Here is a 20,174-nt window from a genome sequence, read left to right as displayed (position 1 = left end):
CTGTAAATTAAAATCTGCTCTCTGTACGAAAAATTCCTTGCCTCGGTATTATTGTGCTCACAGGTGGGGTTTCGGGCATCCAGCACATACTAATTAATAGTATGTTTGAAAGCGCGTGCGCCAAAGGGGGAAAAGATGTGAGAAAATTTATGGTGGCCGCTCGAGATGATGAATGCGATTTGTTGCTTTCAGGAGCGGGAGAAGGACAGGCTGGTGAACTCGCGCACGCAGGCGGAAACGCATTACAGGTACGTGCATACACGTTCTTTTTCTTGTGCATGTTGTACGAGGCTGATGCGTGCAGTCGATGGATGATGATGGTTGTGAAGTGCGTGGGAATTTTTCCGTTTGGACCGTCGAGTGTGTCTTTTTTTTTGGAAAAGTCAATTTCATGGACACGATAAATTGTGATTTTGATTGAAATTTTCATTTAAGATCCAATCTTGCTCTGCAGAGACGATGCAACGCATTTCTTTTTTTTTTTTTTTTAATTAATCAACTATTATCATATCAATGGCACAAACGAAATGAGTAAAACGGACACGTTGTACAAGCGTAGAGACTATGGATGATTTGCGCGTTTTTTTTCACATCAAATCAATCGAAGAATCATCTGTACTCTTTAATTGTGCAAAATTACTGCGCAAAAGCTGCCTCGCTTCGTGCCGTCGCGCATAGTATCCTGGAGCTAACTCACGTGTCCCGTATTATTCTTCTTGCCATGACTTTCGCAGAAGCGTGTCATCGGAGTCACCACCGCAGAGGATCGCCAAGGCGAGCGCCTCGACATCCGCACCAATCGTCTCAAAGTCGTACTACAGCGAGCCGGACCAGAGTTATCCTTACTACACCATCTACGACGACGACGTCTCCATCTATAAGGACGACGGTACGTTTTCGAAATGGACTCGCGTGTGCGCTTGTTCGTCCCCAGCCGTGCACGTGCGTTACATAAAGTCGCGAAAAATACGAGCTTTCCGTGTGCAGGTATTGGTTACTTTACGCTCCGCTCTCTCGATTAGGCTTTTTTCGGGGCGGCGGCGCCTTACGTAAAATATAAGCACCGGCCGGGGACGGACTTTCTAAAGAGCAACGACAACGCCCGGCTGTACACCTACTTACGTACCTTCGCGGTGTGTACCGTGTGTACTTACGCGTCGATGTCGGTGTGTTATGGGAACGGGGAATGTATACCTTTTTTTTTTTTGTTTTTTTTTTTTTTATCTTTCGTCGAGAAAGTCGTCGATTTTGTACGCGAAGCGTGAAAGCGAACGGCGTTAGAAGGACCCCCCGCCCACTCTGAACCTTTTTTTTTTTTTTTTTTTTTTTTTTTTTCAAGAAAAACCGTCGACTGATTGTTACCGATTGCCTATATACCTTTGTACAATTATTCGGGGATCTTTTGTAAATGGCGGCGTCTCGGGTTTTTTTTTCCATGTGCTTTGAGTACAATAATGAATCCATACAGATTTCTAATTAGGTTTGTGTGTTGCAATAGTAATGGGGTATATGCAATAATAATGTCTTTTGTGAGGCTCTTTGAAATTATTCATAAAAAATCGTACGTTTCAAAATCCACAATAATAAAATGCAGAGTATAAATTGCGCATCGGGCAATCAAAGAGTCGTACGCACATTATAAAATTCAAATAATCCATCTGAGCACGCGAGACGTATAAGTTTCTCACGTACGATCGAGTGTATTTTCTCGATTTCCCGAGAACACCGCAACTAACGCACAAAGCAAACAGTACACACGGTGTAAAGCAATGGTTCTCTTGGAATTAGCACGCCTTCGTATAATATACAATCGGCAATTAACCAATGCTTCCCATGCCTTGTTATTTTATGCGAAGAAAAAAAAAAAAAAAAAAAAAAAAAAAGGTGCCCGGCACTGCAGTCCCATTTACATGTATAATGGAACAATCTCGGCAAGATCTTCCGTTTGTTTGATTGTTTTATCCTCGTCGTCCTGTGCAGACTACGGCCCCTTCCACGTGAACCATTCGACGCCCATCCAACCACCCCCGCCACCACCACCTCAGCAGCACCAGCAGCAGAACATCAGAGCCGAGGTGTCGCCCAGCTCGAAGCCCTTCTCCCAGAAACCCAAGAAGGTCGCCGTTCACGAGGCTGACAAGTACAACCTCAACCAGGATGTTACGATTCAGGACTACGATATTTATGATAATCAGGTAGCTTTTTGTCGGACTCCTCCTCGCGCTTGAGGAAAATTTTTTTTTCTTTTTTTTTTCTCTTTCATTATCGAATACTTTACGAAATAAATCGTTACCAAGAGCAGTGACGTTTGGTGACATTTTTTCATTTTTTTTATTGATAATGTTTTAACTCAACTCTTCTGTACTTACAGCACATTAGCAAAAACAAATTCCGCATCACCGAAGGACAATCGCTCAGGTAATAATCCATTCTTATTTTTAGTACATTAATACTTGATACTGGGCCAAGTTCAGCTGATATAATTGAGTGTAGAAGTTGAATTTCATACAATTGAATTTATATAGTGTTTGGTGCTAAACACGATCTTAAGATACACCCACATGCTTATGTGTTTAGACACAGTATGGTTCATGCAAACTCCTCAAACTGTTAGATTTTGAATATATGCATAATTTTTCATGACTTAAAAATCTATCAGCAAACACGAATTAACGTTGGATTGTGATGAATTGTCGATACGTAACGTACGATCAATTGAAATTTTCATTTTTCATTTAAACAATTTATGATTTTAAAAACATCTTTACACGCAGCGTTATCGTGCAAAAAAAAATTTTTGCTATTTATTAATCAGTAAATGTTCGCAACACTGATAGATGATGCAACGCTGTAGTTCAATTGAAATTCGAAAACACCTGATCGTAAAAATCATAACAGCCCACGAGGATTTTATTAGTCCTCTTACCTTTCGCCCGGAGCATTTCTTACTGAGCACTATTATTTTTTAATGACGAGCGATACCGCAAAATTTCATCTATTTCACCAGCAGATATAATAAGCTTGTTTCACATGTACAATAATAAAAGGAAAGAGAAAAAAAATTAATTTTCACACCACAATTGGATCATTAGCGCGACGCGTTCTTACGCAACAGAGCGAGGACAATCGACCGCACTTCTAATTGGACTTGCCGCAAAAGTTATGATCCATCGGCACTCGTTCTTCTCTCAAGACCAAAAACGAGATTGCTCTTTTTCCCATTTCTCGGTTTCCTTATTATTGTTTCTTTTTTCTGACCCAAACCAACGAGTGAAATAAAAAAAAAAATTAAAAAAAACACATGCCACCGTTTACGCGTTTTGCTATACGTGCGTCTAATAATCGTTAGGTACTTTTTTTTCTCGAGGGAGAAAAAGAAATAACATCGTTACGTAAAAACTGTGCTTCATTTTTTGCTGCTTTCTTTTTGCCTTTTGGCTACACTTTGGCTGTAACCCGTAGAATCAGGTGAATTGAATTCCAAACGTATACATCTAATTGATGAGATGAATCCCGTCTCTTTCATCAAACTTTTTTTTTTTTATCGATCGTGGATAATGTTTTATTCACGGCACCTTGCGAGAAATTTTTTTAATCGATAGGTACGTGAATGCTACTTTTTTTCAGCGTATTATTCATTTTAATTTTCACGTAAAAAAAAAGATACAAGTACTAATACAGCGGACAAAAACTCGTTTACACCCGCTATTTCTCCGATGAAAATTATAATAAATAGAAAAATTTCATCCATTATCACTTGCAACATTGTAAGAAAATTTTGTTGGAAAAAGGTAAAAAAAAATAAAAATCCCGGATTCCTCTTTCTCCAGACCGAACGTGATAAGCCATCCAGTCGTCCACGTGACAACGCCCAATGCCATAATCGACTCCTTCATCCCGTTGACCACGACCACTCAGAGCCCACCAGCGACCAGCGCACGGTCCTACTCTGCCAGTTACCCACCAAAGTGAGTATCGATGATATATACCTAGCACACACCAATCTATTATTGCGGTCACGTTAAATAACACGGTATATATATGCTAGACGAAATGTTCGGACACTGTTTTTTTTTACCGATCGCCTATTTAGACACCAATGAAAATTTTGTTTCAACCACGTACGGAACATCACATAGGCTCCTGGGAGTATCTGCCCTATATACTGTAGGACCTTTTTTTTTATTACACGTGAGGTGCAATGAAATACATTGAAAAATCGGTATAGGCAGCCCAACCATTTGGTCTGCTTGATTAACGATTCACTTTCCGAATACAGTTGCGCAAAAAAATAACAAAGATCACAACTCACGTCAAAACGATTCCCGACACTCCATAAATCGGCATCAACGTGGTGACCTGAAGATGAAAAAAAGAAAAAAAAAAAAAAAACACGCGGCGATATCCTGAAACATCTCCATCAAGCTGTACCAACATGCTCGAATAAAGAGAGCGAGGAGCGAGAAAAAGAGCCCAGAAAAGAAAAAGGAAGACACGCGAAGCAGACCAGATCCCTCATACATATGTACGGTATTTTATCGGGGCACGGGCTGTAAGTATATACACGCGATCGCCGTACACACAATGCACATGTACAACATGCAAGGTACATAAACTTATTACACTCACATACTTGTGTTACGTACACGTGCAACGTGCGTTATGGATAAGTACATACACAAGGAATATACAACGACGCGGCGCCGGCGCTGGATGAAAGTGTGTGAAAGCTGCCGGCGGCGTGCACGGCTGCTGCAGGCAAGGTCGCTCTCGTGTGTGTGTATGTATATATGTACAGCACGATCGGCATCGACGACGATGTATATATATATTACTTAAGTAGGCGCCGCGCGTATACATTATCGGCTCTGTGTCGTGTACTCGAAGATACACCTGTCATCTCCTAGGCTCCTCTGTGTATATGGGCGTTCCAGGAAGCCGGCTGTTAAAGTGTCGCTGCAGTGGAAAAGGAAGCCTCTATCGGCGACCGAGACCCAGTTTTCGCGCAGTGAAACACACTGTGGTTTTATGATACAAAAATCGGCACGCCAGAGGAGAATAGACCGAGCTATAGTGATGGTTTGTGCGTTTTGCGAACCGCCGACTTTCACCTGATGCATCTGTTTCGCGTCTCTCGAGCCGAGTGGCGGTAGATTTTTTTTTTTTTATTGTTTTCTGGGGGGTACAACAGTGGCGTCGATAGATTCACGGAAGGCCACTCCACGGGAGGAATTATTTTATTTTAATTCACGATAGTTTCATTACTTGTCCACGTAGTTACAGACTGGCTTGTGATTGTGTTATACAAGTTCACGTCCAAGTGTCACTCGGCCGATTGGGTCGAAGGGTAGAGACGAGATAATGGGATGGGTGAACTAAAAATGTTCAAATCCCGAGTTTTTCTCTGATTACCTTCTTAGCCCGTATCACAAAACGACTCAAAATATGTTATTGACTTGTGTTACTAACTCACTTCTCTGGAATACTTTTTTTTTTACTCTACCGCCAATTCCTATTAGTCTAATATTATTACATTGTTGACGTCGACTTTTATGTTTTTTAGCAGAACCCGTCAACAAATCAACCGTGGAACAGCACCTCCGTAAGTCTTTTTTCTGTGGTATTTATTTTAAAAATATTGACATGTCCGATCCATGAGATCGGATTTTCGGATCGGCCACTTTATTTTAATTATTGGATGACTTTCTAGCTCCTTTGAAACGTTAAATTACAACTACACTCTCGTTGCTTTTGAGTTGAACGGATGTGCTTATCCCACGCGAATTCATTTAATTTCCGTACAAGAAATTACATAAAATTTTTGTAAAATCATTCAAGCCTTTCAGCCATGGATATACAATTTTAAATTAGGAAAAAAATTTTTTTTTTGTAAAAATATTTTGCTGAAAAAAATTTCCCTTTGCTCCATAAAGTCAAAAGGCTTATACACACCCACTCATGTTACGAGTCAAGTCTCCTATTTGGTGTTTGATTCAACACGTGTACCATAAAAGGGCGTGTAACTAGATCTGCAATTTTTCCTCACTCGCATCCTTGCGTAATCGAAATCGGCAAGACATCCAAACCAAACCAAACAGCGGGAACAAGATGTGTTGCTCGCATTTTCCATCGCGAACCTGTAGATACATGTATTTTTTTTTTCATTCTCGAAGGAGACTGCGCCCAACCCTCAAGCCATCGACGGAAATCGTCTCAAAGGTCCAGGAGTTCGTCGACATCTACCGCCACCCTGCCATTAGACCGGCACCGATCTACCCCACCCCTCAGGTCGATAAGCCGGCCGCCAAGTGTCGCAAGGACGTGTGTCTCCTTCCCGACTGCAGCTGTGGTGGTGCTGATATACCAGGTATGTCCATCACTTCTCATTTATGGGTGCTTTCATTCGGTTTTGCGTACAGTTGGAAGTAACGATAATCAGAGATATGGATAGTACGAATTTCATCTTTGAAATAAAATTCCCCCTTACGTTTAAAAAACTCATTGATAAACTGTTCCAACCAAATTGCCGATATTTAAAACTACCACAAAACAGATAGTATCTTTTCAAGTAGCCAAGACTATGATTCTCTAATGGATTCGTACTTGATGGCCATTAACTTGACAAACGGAAATCGGCTGGTAAACCGATTTTTTCTTCCCAAAGTCAATGAATCGATTTATTAAAATACAAATTAACAATGGGCGGAAGTCGTTTGGGAGTGACACACGTGTATCAATAGCGTTAAGTTTACGACGTTGGAAAAGCTTTTCACTGTTATACTCATAGTATGCGTATCCATTAGCCACGGTAATCTTAGATCGTGATTATATCTCGATGCACGGCGATATTTGAGCTCAGCTTCATTTTTGCATTATGGGTGTACAGGTATACATATACTCTTGTGTATGGAATGAAGTGGAGTTTTCATTAGAAAAACTTGTTCGTTAAAACATACAGTGCTCCAGACAACAATAACAATCACAACGGACGAACAACTTCTTCGATGCCAATTAAAAGAGGTTTGTTCAATGGGAAGCTCAGCCCCTCGATCGGCTGAAACGAGTAATCATCGCTCCGACGCTCCTTGAGCGGACGATCGGTAAACGAAAAAAAAAAAAAAAAAAAAAAAAAAAAAAAAAAAAAACAGATGCACAACCAGCGTTTGTTTGACTTTAATGATCATTCGCTCAGAGGGAGAAAATAGAGAACTTTCCTGCCCGTGAACAATTAAATAAACAATGCTACCGACTGGCTGATCGTATTCCCGATGTGTCGTAATGTGGTAGACCTTACCGATACTTTTGCGCTCCCTCTCGATGCAAACAGTAAAGTGTCGAGTGGCATCTGAAAATTCGAGACTCAAGACGACGTGGACGCAAATCAAGCCATCACTGTATAGAAACAAGCATGTATAGGCATACAAATGTGTGTATAGAATATGGAAGCGCGCACGCGCTCGTGTACTCGCCACACGCCGATTCCGACGATTGATTCTTGGGACTTTCTCCGATTCTAACGCGCGAACGACTTTGGTACGTGTACACACACCAGCTCGCGGATACTCGCTCGTGCGCGGCACGCGCCAAAGTAAAACATATGTATACAGTGTACGGGATAGGTGTACGTGGTGTGAAAACTTTTTCGCTTTCCTACGGTATTGTATGTGCAAAAATCGGTTGTATCATTACTCTGCTTATGAAGGTTCGATCTGGATGATCGAGTAGTCGAGATTCGTATACATGATTTAGAAATGATTTGTACACGCGTGGTTTATTTTTTATTTTTTTATTTTTTGAAATCCCAAAGATTTGTAGAACCGAGGTATTTGGTCCATTTGTAGTAAGAAATTGCATACATACGCACCAACGATTTACATATTTTTTGACAGAGAATCATACGTATAGCCGGATACAATAAGCGATTCATTAAATCGCATTACGCGAGGAATTTCAAAAAACAAATCGACTCCGCGAAATGACCCAACGAATAAGGTATGCTCGTATCGTTATCCGCTCGTAATAAGTAAATCGAAGACAATAAATATCCTACGTACAAGGTACGGCAAAAATATCGCACTAACGACGCATTTCCTGATGCGTACACCGAAAACAATATTCGTATACCGTAAACCTAACGACAACGTGAAACAAAATGTAAAAATCATCTCGCAACGGCACGCGCACACGAACATGCATACATAAAAAATCAACACAACACCCCATAAAAGGATAGAAATCTCTACCCGCATGCACGAGCTCATTTTCCATTCCGCGCCGTAGATTCGGGATAATGGGTTTTCAAGCACAATCGCTCCTCCAGCCGTTAAATTAACCAGGAAACGTGTGCCACTCCATGCAAAATAGGATAATTCTGCCATTATCAGCAGCACCAACTAACGCCCATCCCTTACAACGCGAGATCGGGCATTTACACGCACACACACAAAGACTCGCTCGATGTATACCGGCGGATTTCGCAAGGGCGACAATATGTATTACAAAGCGCGTGTCCTTCGTCGGCTTACGACCGCGAGCTTATAATAATAATAATTGGCCGCGCGGGCGCTCGCCAATGGCTGCAATATATGCACTTAAGTGCCATTTCATGGTGCCCACTGTGAGAACGATACCGATCTCTGGCATATCGTACACAGGCCGGCCAACTCGGGCTGGGAAATCGTGGGTGGAAATTGCAATCTAATAACCCAACGGGAACACGCGGACGGACAATCGCTGCGGTGTGTATTGTATTTATGCGCTCGTTGATTTTGCGATCGGCGAAGGGGTGGGGGGAGAAACGAGCGCGGGCCTGCTCCCGTGGGAGTGGACAGCTGGTTGTTGCTGCTGTTTGCGTAATAACGCGGTCGAGGGCAAGGTATTTTCTTCCACTCCCCCGAAGAGTTTCGTTGGTGAAATTTTAAATCGCAAAATAATATTTACCACGGAAATCGCCCAAGTGTACCGATGTACAACGCGTTATCTTACCACACGACTACTCGGTGCGCAATAATAACAGTCATATTTACGAATGTATATTTTTTCAAAATGTCTCTCGTGCACTTAAACAGCTGCGTTATTTCATAATCTGCCGGTGCAGATTTTTCCAAAACGACCGTATAACGGTAAGCGCCCGCAGTACAACTCGGCCTTAGCAATGTAAATGTTCCGATAAGCATCGCCGTAGACCGCGCCTTCGATCAATTAACGCACCACTGGGTAAATAATACATTTTTAAAGATAAAACGCATTTATTCTGCTCCACCCGGTGATATTGACGACGGCGACATCAACGGACCGACTCCACCTCCGCTGTGTATAACGTTTGACGAGACACACCTAGCCGGCGTTTATACACGTGTGGGCATCTACATGAGAAGGGTATACAATAATGCATGTACTGCATCGGGCGCATTAGCGTGTCGTTCAACTCGTCCTGCCTTCCCTGTATGGCCCACACGCTCCTATAAGCGCAGCAGCAGCCAAGTAATATACGATATATAGGCCCACATGAGCGCGAGCAGCGATCAAACCAATTAAATTTGTCACTTGAGCGGCGTCGCAGCCGCTAACTTTCTTAGCCATACGCGTACACACATGTGTACCTCAATACATGCATGCAGGTAGTGTACGGTTGCGCAACTTTCACCCCTCCCTCCCGTCGGGTCTTTCCTCCGGGAGATCGGCACGCGATTACACCGTGGTAGTCCCGCTAGACCCACAAACATTATAACGGCACACACGCGTCCTTTCAAAATCACGAGCAAAAGAGATAACGTCGCTCGCCGGCTTATGGACACGGGGAGAGAAACGCTGATAGTCCGCTATGGCAATTGGAAAAATCAGCGAGAAAGTCGAGCGGTTTTTCCGTATGCTCGGCTCTCCGTGCGCGCCTGCTTTTCCCGCTTTTATTCGGGTAATCGTTCCTGTGGGCGCGCGAGCTCGGTGTGACTCTGTGCGTATGTATATCGTTGCTCGGACTCGATCTTTTTGCGAGAGAATTAAAATCTATTGGTTACTTGGCGATTATTGATTTTTTTTTTTGTAGTTCTCGACAGTGGCTTATTAATTTTAATGCTCCGGGGGTAATGGGATCGATAACGCTGATGGCTGATCGTATCTCGTGGGATGACGATTTTTTTTTTTTTCAACTAGACTGGGTACTTTAAAAAGGGGGAACCGATTTTTCGTTTGGGGGCTCGATCGTTTTCACCTTTGCGCGCGTGCGAACCGGAAATCGGCAGCCGATTCGCGCACTTGTTTCAATCAACATCGATCGGGTTGTCGGCTCGAGAGAGTCTTTTGCCAAAAAACCTTGAACTTTCGTTGGAGTTTTTTTGCGGCGCAGCGTGTACCTGTACACTTCCTGAAAAGAGGAGCGTGTGTTTATGCTGATGACTTTCTTCGGTGGGTTTTTTTTTCTGCCTTTCGGTACACGTGCTTGTGTTTCTAATGATCGGGAATACTCACGCTTAAATGCACCGGATCGGCTGATACTTTTTGTTTCGCTGGTCTATTTTGCATCGAAATCAGTAGTCAAGACACAACGATGGCAATGAATTTTATTCCAAAAAATAAAATTTTGGTGCTTATCAAATATCTCTGATGCATTACTTCCAACTGCTGACGATGTTTGTATACTTTAAATCTTGATGATGAATCGGCAACAAAGATAATTGTATAGTTGATGAATTTTTATAAATTAGAGTCATAAACGAAACTGAATGTTATTTAAAATATACAAACTTTTAAGCTTAAGTACAGTAGAGCTTCTACACGCGTAAATGAAAAGTACAGAGAAGAAAAAGACTTTTTTTCTATACATAATGTTCTGCTAAACAAGTACATGTTCGTATGGCGAAAAAAAAAACGTTTAAGTGGTAAGAAAAAAACGAAAAGAAACGTCCAAAGGGAACGATCGGTGTGCTCCTCTTGTCGATTCTTGTGTACCCAAAAAATTGTCACATGCTCAAAGGATGGTGCCCTTGAAAGAAAAAGTAACAACCACCGAACCTAAACATCAAACTAGGTAGCTTATCACCGGACGAGACGCCGCAGATAGTGCTGTTGACCTTCGACGACGCCATAAACGATCTTAACCGACAGCTCTACGCCGACCTGTTCGAGCAGGACAGAAGAAATCCCAATGGGTGTCCGATCAGCGCGACGTTTTACGTATCGCACGAGTGGACGGACTATAGTATGGTCCAGAACATGTATGTCGACGGGCACGAGATGGCCTCGCACACCGTTTCGTAAGTCTGTCTGTTTGTCGGGCTATATGCTGTCCGATCGTTGTGGATAACCGAACGAGCTGTGTGACTTTTTTTCCACGTGCTCTACATTGCGTGAGTTGTGATTGAATGATGAATATAGCCATTGATACGGTTCTAATGAGAACATTTGTAATCACTAACGCTGTGAAGGTTCGTTAGGCGTATAACGTGACTGCTCGTTATGAACCAGAGTTTCGGGTATTCCCATAAGCATCTGGATGAATATCCAATGACCTGCAACACCTTATGTAATTTATGTACATACATGGACACACATTGCAGGTACAGATCAAATTTTCAAAACGAACCTCGTCGGTATCATTTTCCTACACAACTAGCGTATCCTCATCCCATGCAAACCATATCCGCACCAGCCATACGTGTATCGAATTTTCCAATCTGTAACATGATACGTGCTCTCTGACCACTAGACGAATCCAACGTAATACACAAACACTCTCTCCCAGCCATCGTCGGATGGAGAGGAAAACTCGTGCCAACCGATTGGGCGATTCATTAAAACGATTAGACCCCACATTTGCGGTGCTTACTCGCGAAAAGTCTGATCGATCGCAAGCGCGCCCGGCTCTCGTGACAGATTTAAAGACCCCACCGTCACCGCTTCGAGATCAACCTCGGATCAGTCCTTAAATTATTGCTCGATATCGTACACTGATAATGTATACCTATAAAGAAAAAAAATCGATGACAAATGACGGCATTAAAAAGTACCAATAGCTCCCACTGCGTTTCTGTACCGTATCGGTGTTATTAAGCGTACCGATCAAAGGTAGTAATCGACGGAGAGCGAGCCAAGTTAATACTCCGCAGATATCCCGGGGGTAAATAAATCCCCGCGACCTGCGATCAATAACGTAATCATCCCCGACGCGCAGGAAGAAAAAAACTATTGTACACACACATATAGGCGCGCATCTGTAAACACTCGCTTCTTAATAAATCGGTAGCTGTAGCAGTGCGCGTACGTGCATTGGGTGGCCCACACCGAGCTGAGAATTTAATTAGGAAACTATTTAATTAACACGCACGTCTTATCGCGTGTATAACGTATACACGAGGGTCCGTTGGATCACTAAATCACTTCCGACGCTTTCGTAAGTCCTGGATTCAATCTCGCCGCGTGTGAGTATACACTTGGTAAATCATTCGATCATACGTCTCTGTGGTGTGTATACGAGAGTTCTCTCTGCTGATGTTTTTTCCGTCGCGGACGTGATTTAATAATTCACGAGAGAATCGTTGTACCGCGCACTCGGAAGTAAATGCGCGGCGTCCGGCTGATACTGAGGCTTGTTACACACTGTTTCCCTGACTCACTTTATGTTTATGTACACACCGGAAGAAATGCAGGGACTGCTGCTGCTACTGCTGTGGTATTTTTTTTTTTTTTTTTTTTTTTTTTTTTTTTAACATACAATCTGCACATTTTTTGTGTTCATGTGTATAATCCATCATGTACATCGTGTATATATTATACATGCGTGTGCATAATTTTGTTAGGTGTACGGCTGCTGATGCACACTCGATTTGTTCCTAAGGACGTTGACTTTTTTCGTTGTCACATCTGTAGGTATCAAATATGATGATTTTAGGACATCTTGGAAGAGAGAATTTTCAGCTGCTCTGTTACAAGTATAATATATGTTGATGAGCTGTGTATACTTGTGAAAATTTTATAGGCATGAAAAATCACAGTGTATATATATTAGCAAAGCAAACACAAAGTCTTTTTACTTAAGCTGTGCACAAAATTTGAAAAGAAAAAGGCATCTTCTTGCTCGAAATCTCAAGCATCGATTTTTAAATTCAATAGCTACCTACTTTGTTAATCGTATGTTAAGCAAAATAAGTAAAGGTTTCGGTTTGAGATTAATAATTTTTGACACTGCACTTGCATCCAAATGAAAAAAATCCATGAGATTTGACTCGTGAATCTCAAACCGTTAAATTGTTTTTTGAAAATATATATTTATTATTGATACGAAAAATCCATCAAGTAACCATATGCCTTTCTCCGCCTGTTTTATCGCAGAAAACAAAGGTAAAGTAAAATTTAAAAGCCAATAACTCGACTTTACTGCATTGAGCGCGATAACCATCCCAGAGATAATAACGATATAAATAATCATACCGAAATCGAGTCCAACGACAGGTGCTGGCACACATACAGCACAATATTTTTCCGCTCGCATACGGTATCAAAATGGACTTTTCTTTTCTTCACTTTCTCTCAAAAGAGATTTGTACACTTCCAAGAAGCGCACCATCAGCTTTCCAACGATTCCCAAAGACGAGCCGCGTATTTATACTGCACACCCGATTCTAATCTTTTCCAAAAATCTTTCGAAAAAATTCATTCCCAAAGTACTTATTTCAGATTTGTATGGTATACATCACACAGCCATTGACATATATGTTACAGCGGCACACTTTCGTCTTCCGCGGTGTCCTCCGATGTAAAGACAAATACGGAGCATTTGAGTAATACAACAATCCGCCGAAGAGGAAATCTCGTCTGTGTAAAAATATACATGTACATAATATATACCTCCAAGCACATACGAATGAAGACACGGTATTAAAAAGACGACGCGACTTTTCTTGTACATACGTACATATTCTGTACATTAGGCACTTCCGAAGGGAAGGAGGAAAATTTCTCCCGAAGCCGTATATTATAACGCACTTCGTTCATTAACATGCAAACGAACGGGAGAGCGAAGAAGAAAAAAAAAAAAAAAAAAAAAAAAGAAAGAGTCACGTCAAGCGAGAGTTTTCTCCTCGGCGGATGTGTACATACTACATGTGTTTAATAACACACTGACCGATCATCTAATACGATGTGCTAATACAATAATAGTATAACGATGCGATCGCAGAGCTAACGAATTAAACAACAAATAATATGGAAGCTAACTTATGTGTGTAAATGTTGTTTTTTTTTTTTTGTTTCTTGTTTTTCCTGCTCGGCCTTTATCCCACTGTACACAAAAACGCACATGAATACGCACGTGTCGCTCCTACTCGCGTGTCCACCGATGCCGTTGCTGCTGGTTACACCGATCGACATTTCGCAATGACGTGTATCACGGCTCCATCACGTACGTATCCACTTGTGCATATCAGGTGACTACCTGCCGGAGGAGATACCGCAGATAGTGCTGTTGACCTTCGACGACTCGGTCAACGACCTCAACAAGGGACTTTACGCCGATCTCTTTGAAAAAGGCCGGACGAATCCCAATGGGTGTCCGATCAGTGCCACGTTCTACGTGTCGCACGAGTGGACGGACTACAGCCAAGTGCAGAACTTGTACGCCGGGGGTCACGAGATCGCCTCGCACACCGTATCGTGAGTATATATGCGGACATATGCATGTGGTGTACATAATTGTATTATACTGTAATTTTTTTTTGTGCGGATATTGTACATACAACGTCCTTACTTTTCCCTCACCTGATTGTAGGCCAAAAATTTTCATAAATTTTGTGTGTGTTATAACAATGATATCCATGTGTAACGTATTTGTGTAAAAATGCGTGCTGCTTTGCGTGGGCTTTGGTATGGTTTTGCTTGCTTTTGGGAGTTACGTGGTTTGACACCTATATATATGTTTGCATTTTCAGAAAGATGTGTATTTTAAGAGATTCTTTCGATTACTACTGTGAAAATTTCCCTACGAGGTGGTTTGTGGATAGTTCATTACTTATGATTTTATCAGATGTTTTTAATCCTTTGATCACATCTAAACAAACAGGTGTACAGTACCATTTTTTTGGTTTTGTGTAAAAAGTGTTGCGTACCATATCGTATCCTAATACGATGGTATTGTCATAAACGGTGCATGTACAGCAAAAATCATTTTTCAAACCCAATTGATCGACCAACGTATAACTCTGAGCTCTCGTGTTCTTTCACTGTGCTTCACAGTTTATGTATCTACTCGCTCGTGCAGGTTCGGCATTGAAATCTCTTGTCCGTGTCTCCTCGTGTGCCGTTGCGCGAGTCACTTTTGTCCATTAAACCACATGAAACCCGTCATCCGCTGACATACGCGCGCAAAACGCAAATGTATACATGCATAAACCTTATTTTCTCTTTACGGCTCGCTGAAGTGGAGCCGAAAAATTAATATTCCCGTGTCCGTGCCCCATTATTCGAGTACAGTCGTTTCATTTGTGACCACTTTGCGTTATCGCGCGCGTCCCATTCGGTACACCATTTAATAGTCACGGCACGTATGATATGTGCGTCGTGCTGTTTCGCGAATTGCTAACGAATCATATCACAAATGTATGGACGTATCGAGTGAAGTCGTACCCGGAGAAATACTTGTTACGTCTGTTGCGAATGTATGTCTTAAAAGGGTTGGTTGGACAAATGGGATCCTCGACTAGGTATCTCCAGCTCGTGGTTACAGTACAATTGATGACAGTCTTCTTTTTTGTTTGATAGTAAATTATCGGAAATGATTCACTTTATCAGATACAGTAAGATACATTTCCTATGGTTTTTTTACAAATTAATATATCCGTCAAGTAAATATATACAGTTTGCAAAATGCGACGTTTAATCCACGTAAAGTTTGAATAACTCGCTTGGAAATTAATCTTAAAATTCAATGCGGATATCGCTAGAGAAATTCACCGCGATGAGTAAACACATTTTCGCGTATGCGCACGATTGCAAAATTAAAAAAATTTTTACGTACACACGTACGCATGTAGCTATGGTATAACCGAGTGTACACTCTCGAATTCGCAAGTAGCCGTACGCACACTTTCCAAGCGAATGACAAAATACGACCCTATAGAGGTACATTAACCTCGTGCACCAAAGCTGATATCCCATACTTTGTCGAGGATCCTCGTGAGTGTAGTGTGATGCTCGAATGAGTGATTGTAGGTAACTGGTCCAAGGATGTAATTTTAACGAGCTATCTTTGTCCTTGTTGCATTGACGTGCAGTCATAGTTTCGGGGAGCAGTTCTCGCACCGAAAATGGTCCCGCGAGGTTGCCGGTCAACGAGAGATCCTGTCCGCTTACGGAGGAGTGAAACTCGAGGACGTCAGGGGCATGAGGGCTCCTTTCCTTTCGGTAAGTACACCACGTGTTTAATACTCTTTTTATGTAACATGTAGCGTTAGGTGGGATGTTCCGGCATCTTGGAGGTGAGAACTGAATTTTTCTCGCACGGAGAGGACTTGAAATAATTATACGACCCGTAGGCACGCAAGATGGATTTATTTACGATCGCGGATACGCATCATTTTAGGGAACAATGATACGCTTGCTGTCTCGAGGAGCTTTTTTGCTTTTTCTTTACTTTTTTCAATTATATTTATTTCCGATTGGACTCGGATGAACGTTTTTAATAATTCATATTTTACAACCAACTATACAATCGAATGAAAATAATGTTAAAAAATCGCACTGATTTCTCAATAATCGTATACAAAAGTGAGCTCCAAACGGCTCAATCCGAGAAAACGAGTTTTTGATTCCGCGCCGCGGACTCCCTTGCGACACCACACCATCGCCAAGCACACAATAAAACGATTCCATCAATCTTCGTCGCGCGCGCCAACATAGCCGCGTTGTGTGCACGCACGAGATGTCAAAACGAATTCCACGCGCGTACGCGCGCGAGAAAGAGATACGAATCAAAAAGGCATCCCTCGCGATCACGAATCTTCGCGAGAATTAATTTCCACGGCGCGCTCTTTCCGTGCGTGCGACGTGGGTGTTGGGGAAAAAACGCGGAGCAATTTTTTGTTTTTTGGCGTTGCGCAATACACCCTCGTCGTTTAAAAACGCATCGAGAATCCTCGGTTGTGCGATTTGAAAGGAAAAGGGAATGGCGAATGAAAAAAAGAAGGTTTTTTCAAACGAAGAGTGATGGCAGGCGCGAGAACAAACAGCCCTTTATCCTGGGGATCGAAACGCCTCGGGATACATCGACTCGTGCCGAGGTACACTCGCGTTGGTGGTTATTAAGTCTCCTCGCTCGGGATGAAAAACTTTGTTATAGGCAACACATTTTGCGCAATACTCTTTATACGTTCGCTGATGACAGAGAGCAAAAAAAAAGAAAGAAGATCCTCTCTCTAGCGCTCGCTTCTTTTTTTTTCCTTTGACGTGAAATGACGTTCACTTGCGAGCAGTTCTCGTTGTCGTTGCTATTGTTGTGTGTGCTGCAGCTAAGGAATCGACGTTCACTTTTCGCGATTTATTATTATTGTGGCTGGCAGATCGAGGCTTGTGGGCGTCGTGGGACGACGCGTCCCCGTTGATAGACGTAATAATATGCTATTTTTTGCGATTTTTATATCAGAGTGGCATCGATGATACACTGTAGAAACGTGTCGATTCGAAGAATCCGCACGAGTGACATTTGAAACAGTAAAATGCGGTTTGGCGCGTTATAAAATTGCGTTGATGAAAAAAATCCCGTAGGTTGGCGGTAACAACATGTTCAAAATGCTGTGGGATACAAACTTCACGTACGACTCGTCGATGCCGATCTACGAGAATCGGCCGCCAAGTTGGCCCTACACCCTCGACTACAAGCTCTTCCACGATTGCATGATCCCACCCTGTCCGACGAGATCCTACCCAGGACTCTGGGAGGTGCCGATGGTCATGTGGCAGGATCTCAATGGAGGCAGGTGCTCGATGGGTGACGCCTGTAGCAACCCACCCACCTCCGACGGCGTCTACAAAATGCTGATCAAAAACTTTGAGCGACACTACACCACCAACAGGTTCGATGATTTTTCTTTTTCTTTCCCGCTTTTTTGACACGACTGCTTCCCGTCTAGTATCATGTATTTGCGAACGCATGTGCATTGTATATTTTAAAATTAAATCACAGGTATTGAGGAAAAACAATTTTGCAATTTTTGTAAACTGGTAAGATTTTTGTAAAAATCGTAAGAGTCAATTCAGTGACAGCTGATTAGACTTGTTTTAAACAAACGAAAACGTACTGTAAAAGAATCATCGGATACTTCAACTATCGAACCGTCTGCTCGTTAAAATTGACATTCTCGTAGACCAACGGCATTCAAACGAAACCCAAAGCCGAACAATGTTACGTACACGACTCACGTATACACACACATTATACACACGGGCACCGCAGACATCCGAAGAGCACATAATCATACGAGGGAAAACTTACTCAATGTCAGGCGGAATTAATTGAAAATTTATGCAGACCCATTGAAAGTTCATTAGGCGCATTCAAGGTATACGGAGGATAAAAAGCGCGCAGTACCCATGCGTGTGCACTTGCGCGTGCATCGGACGCTTTAATAAAGCATTTGGCGAGTGTCCGGTGGAGGGGACTGACACCAAACAAATAACCCGACTTTTTAATAAACTTACATAAGCGGTTGCGCAACGGCGCGCACAATGTATGGTTGACTCTGATGAGACGTGCGCGTAATTTTTATTAATCCACGCGTACTAACTTTGCAGTTTTTGAGGGTGAAGTACTTCTGTTGTTTTTTTTCCCTTTTTTTTCTCGAAAGCATTAAAATAATCTTAAAATTATAGATGAAAACAAATATTTTTCTCACCGCTTAACATTGTCCAATGTTTTAAACCCATAATGAATGTTGCACACCACGACAATGCTACAATTCAACAAATTCATCTGACGTACATGTATATTAATCGATACGAGACAAGGTATGTATTTGTTGTTGTTTTCGCCCCAATAGAGCTCCATTTGGACTCTTCTATCACGCGGCGTGGTTCACCCAGCCGCACCACAAGGAGGGCTTCATCTCGTTCCTCGACACGATCGTCGCGATGGACGACGTCTGGATAATCACGAACTGGCAGGCCCTCCAGTGGGTCAGGAACCCCACGCCCCTCGCCCTCCTCGACAGATTCGAGCCTTTTGGATGCAACTACGCCGTAAGTACCCCCCCCCCCCATCTTCCCTCCTCCAAAACGTCTAACCCCATCAACTTGGCATTGATTTTACCTCGCGTATTGGGCCTATCGATTATTTGTGTTTGTGTTTTTATTAGGTTTTGAAATCACGGGGTCAAACGTAACTCTGTGTGAAAAACTCGCGCGCTTACTCTCACTCGGTGAATTGTTTCTCGTGCGCATTGTGAGAAAAGTAAGTTTTACGTGAATGCATTATCAAAAAAAAAAAAAATTATTCAAGCAAATCGCGGGAGAATAAGGAATGCAAAATAAATCTCGGGCTTAATCGGCTCGAGCGTTTCAAAGGATCGTTGCGTCAGTACGGTTTGCGTGGTAAACTGCGTGATGTATCAGATTCGAGAGAAATGCGGAGTTATAAGTGGCCAAACGTTTCGTTTAAAATAACCCGAGTTGCTCGAATGTGTACATACCAAATCTCGATCGGGATGATTTTCATTCAAAGTACATTATCCAATAACCAACGAAAATTGGAATGAAAAAAAAAAATAACAAAAATAAAATAAATAAATAAAAGAAGTAACGATCGGCAAATTTCCCAGGACCGACCGAAGAAGTGCAACAACCCGAAGGTGTGTAACTTGTGGCACAAGAGCGGCGTGCGCTACATGAAGACGTGCCAGGCCTGCCCGGACATTTACCCGTGGACCGGTAAAACGGGAATCCGCAGCAGTCGCATCGACAACGACATCGACGGTCACGACTGAGCCTCGCGATTCGCTTATTGACACACGCACACGCACACACATACATAAAACACACGCGAAATGCCTTGCATGCATCCTCCCACGGAACGAGGAAGAGGAAAGACGACTTTTCTCGCTCTACTCGTCGTTGTGGGTATGTACTTGGAGAGGACTTTTTTTGCGCGAGTAAGCAGTAGTACTCGTGCAAGTATGTTTTTCTTCCTTTTTTTT

At 42.4% G+C, this 20,174-nt stretch overlaps 1 protein-coding gene across 1 annotated transcript in view; it reads left to right on the top strand.

The window, feature by feature from the left end:
• The window catches only part of Cda5 (Chitin deacetylase-like 5), a 34,117-nt gene extending 13,943 nt beyond the window's left edge, over nt 1-20,174 (top strand). The window contains exons 5-16 of the mRNA XM_089589295.1: nt 193-248; nt 735-889; nt 1,981-2,195; nt 2,372-2,418; nt 3,831-3,968; nt 5,567-5,602; nt 6,174-6,367; nt 14,421-14,646; nt 16,263-16,392; nt 17,752-18,059; nt 19,023-19,221; nt 19,800-20,174. Coding sequence (XP_089445421.1) covers nt 193-248; nt 735-889; nt 1,981-2,195; nt 2,372-2,418; nt 3,831-3,968; nt 5,567-5,602; nt 6,174-6,367; nt 14,421-14,646; nt 16,263-16,392; nt 17,752-18,059; nt 19,023-19,221; nt 19,800-19,964 — 1,869 coding nt within the window. The 3' untranslated portion in view covers nt 19,965-20,174. The remainder of the gene's footprint in view (nt 1-192; nt 249-734; nt 890-1,980; nt 2,196-2,371; nt 2,419-3,830; nt 3,969-5,566; nt 5,603-6,173; nt 6,368-14,420; nt 14,647-16,262; nt 16,393-17,751; nt 18,060-19,022; nt 19,222-19,799) is intronic.

Source organism: Copidosoma floridanum, unplaced genomic scaffold, assembly GCF_036245765.1.
Source record: "Copidosoma floridanum isolate Cflo_tuat_1 unplaced genomic scaffold, Cflo_Japanese_pri ptg000001l, whole genome shotgun sequence".
NCBI classification, from domain to species: domain Eukaryota; kingdom Metazoa; phylum Arthropoda; class Insecta; order Hymenoptera; family Encyrtidae; genus Copidosoma; species Copidosoma floridanum.
Note: the sequence above shows the minus strand (reverse complement) of the source record. Positions and strands in the feature narration are given on the sequence as shown.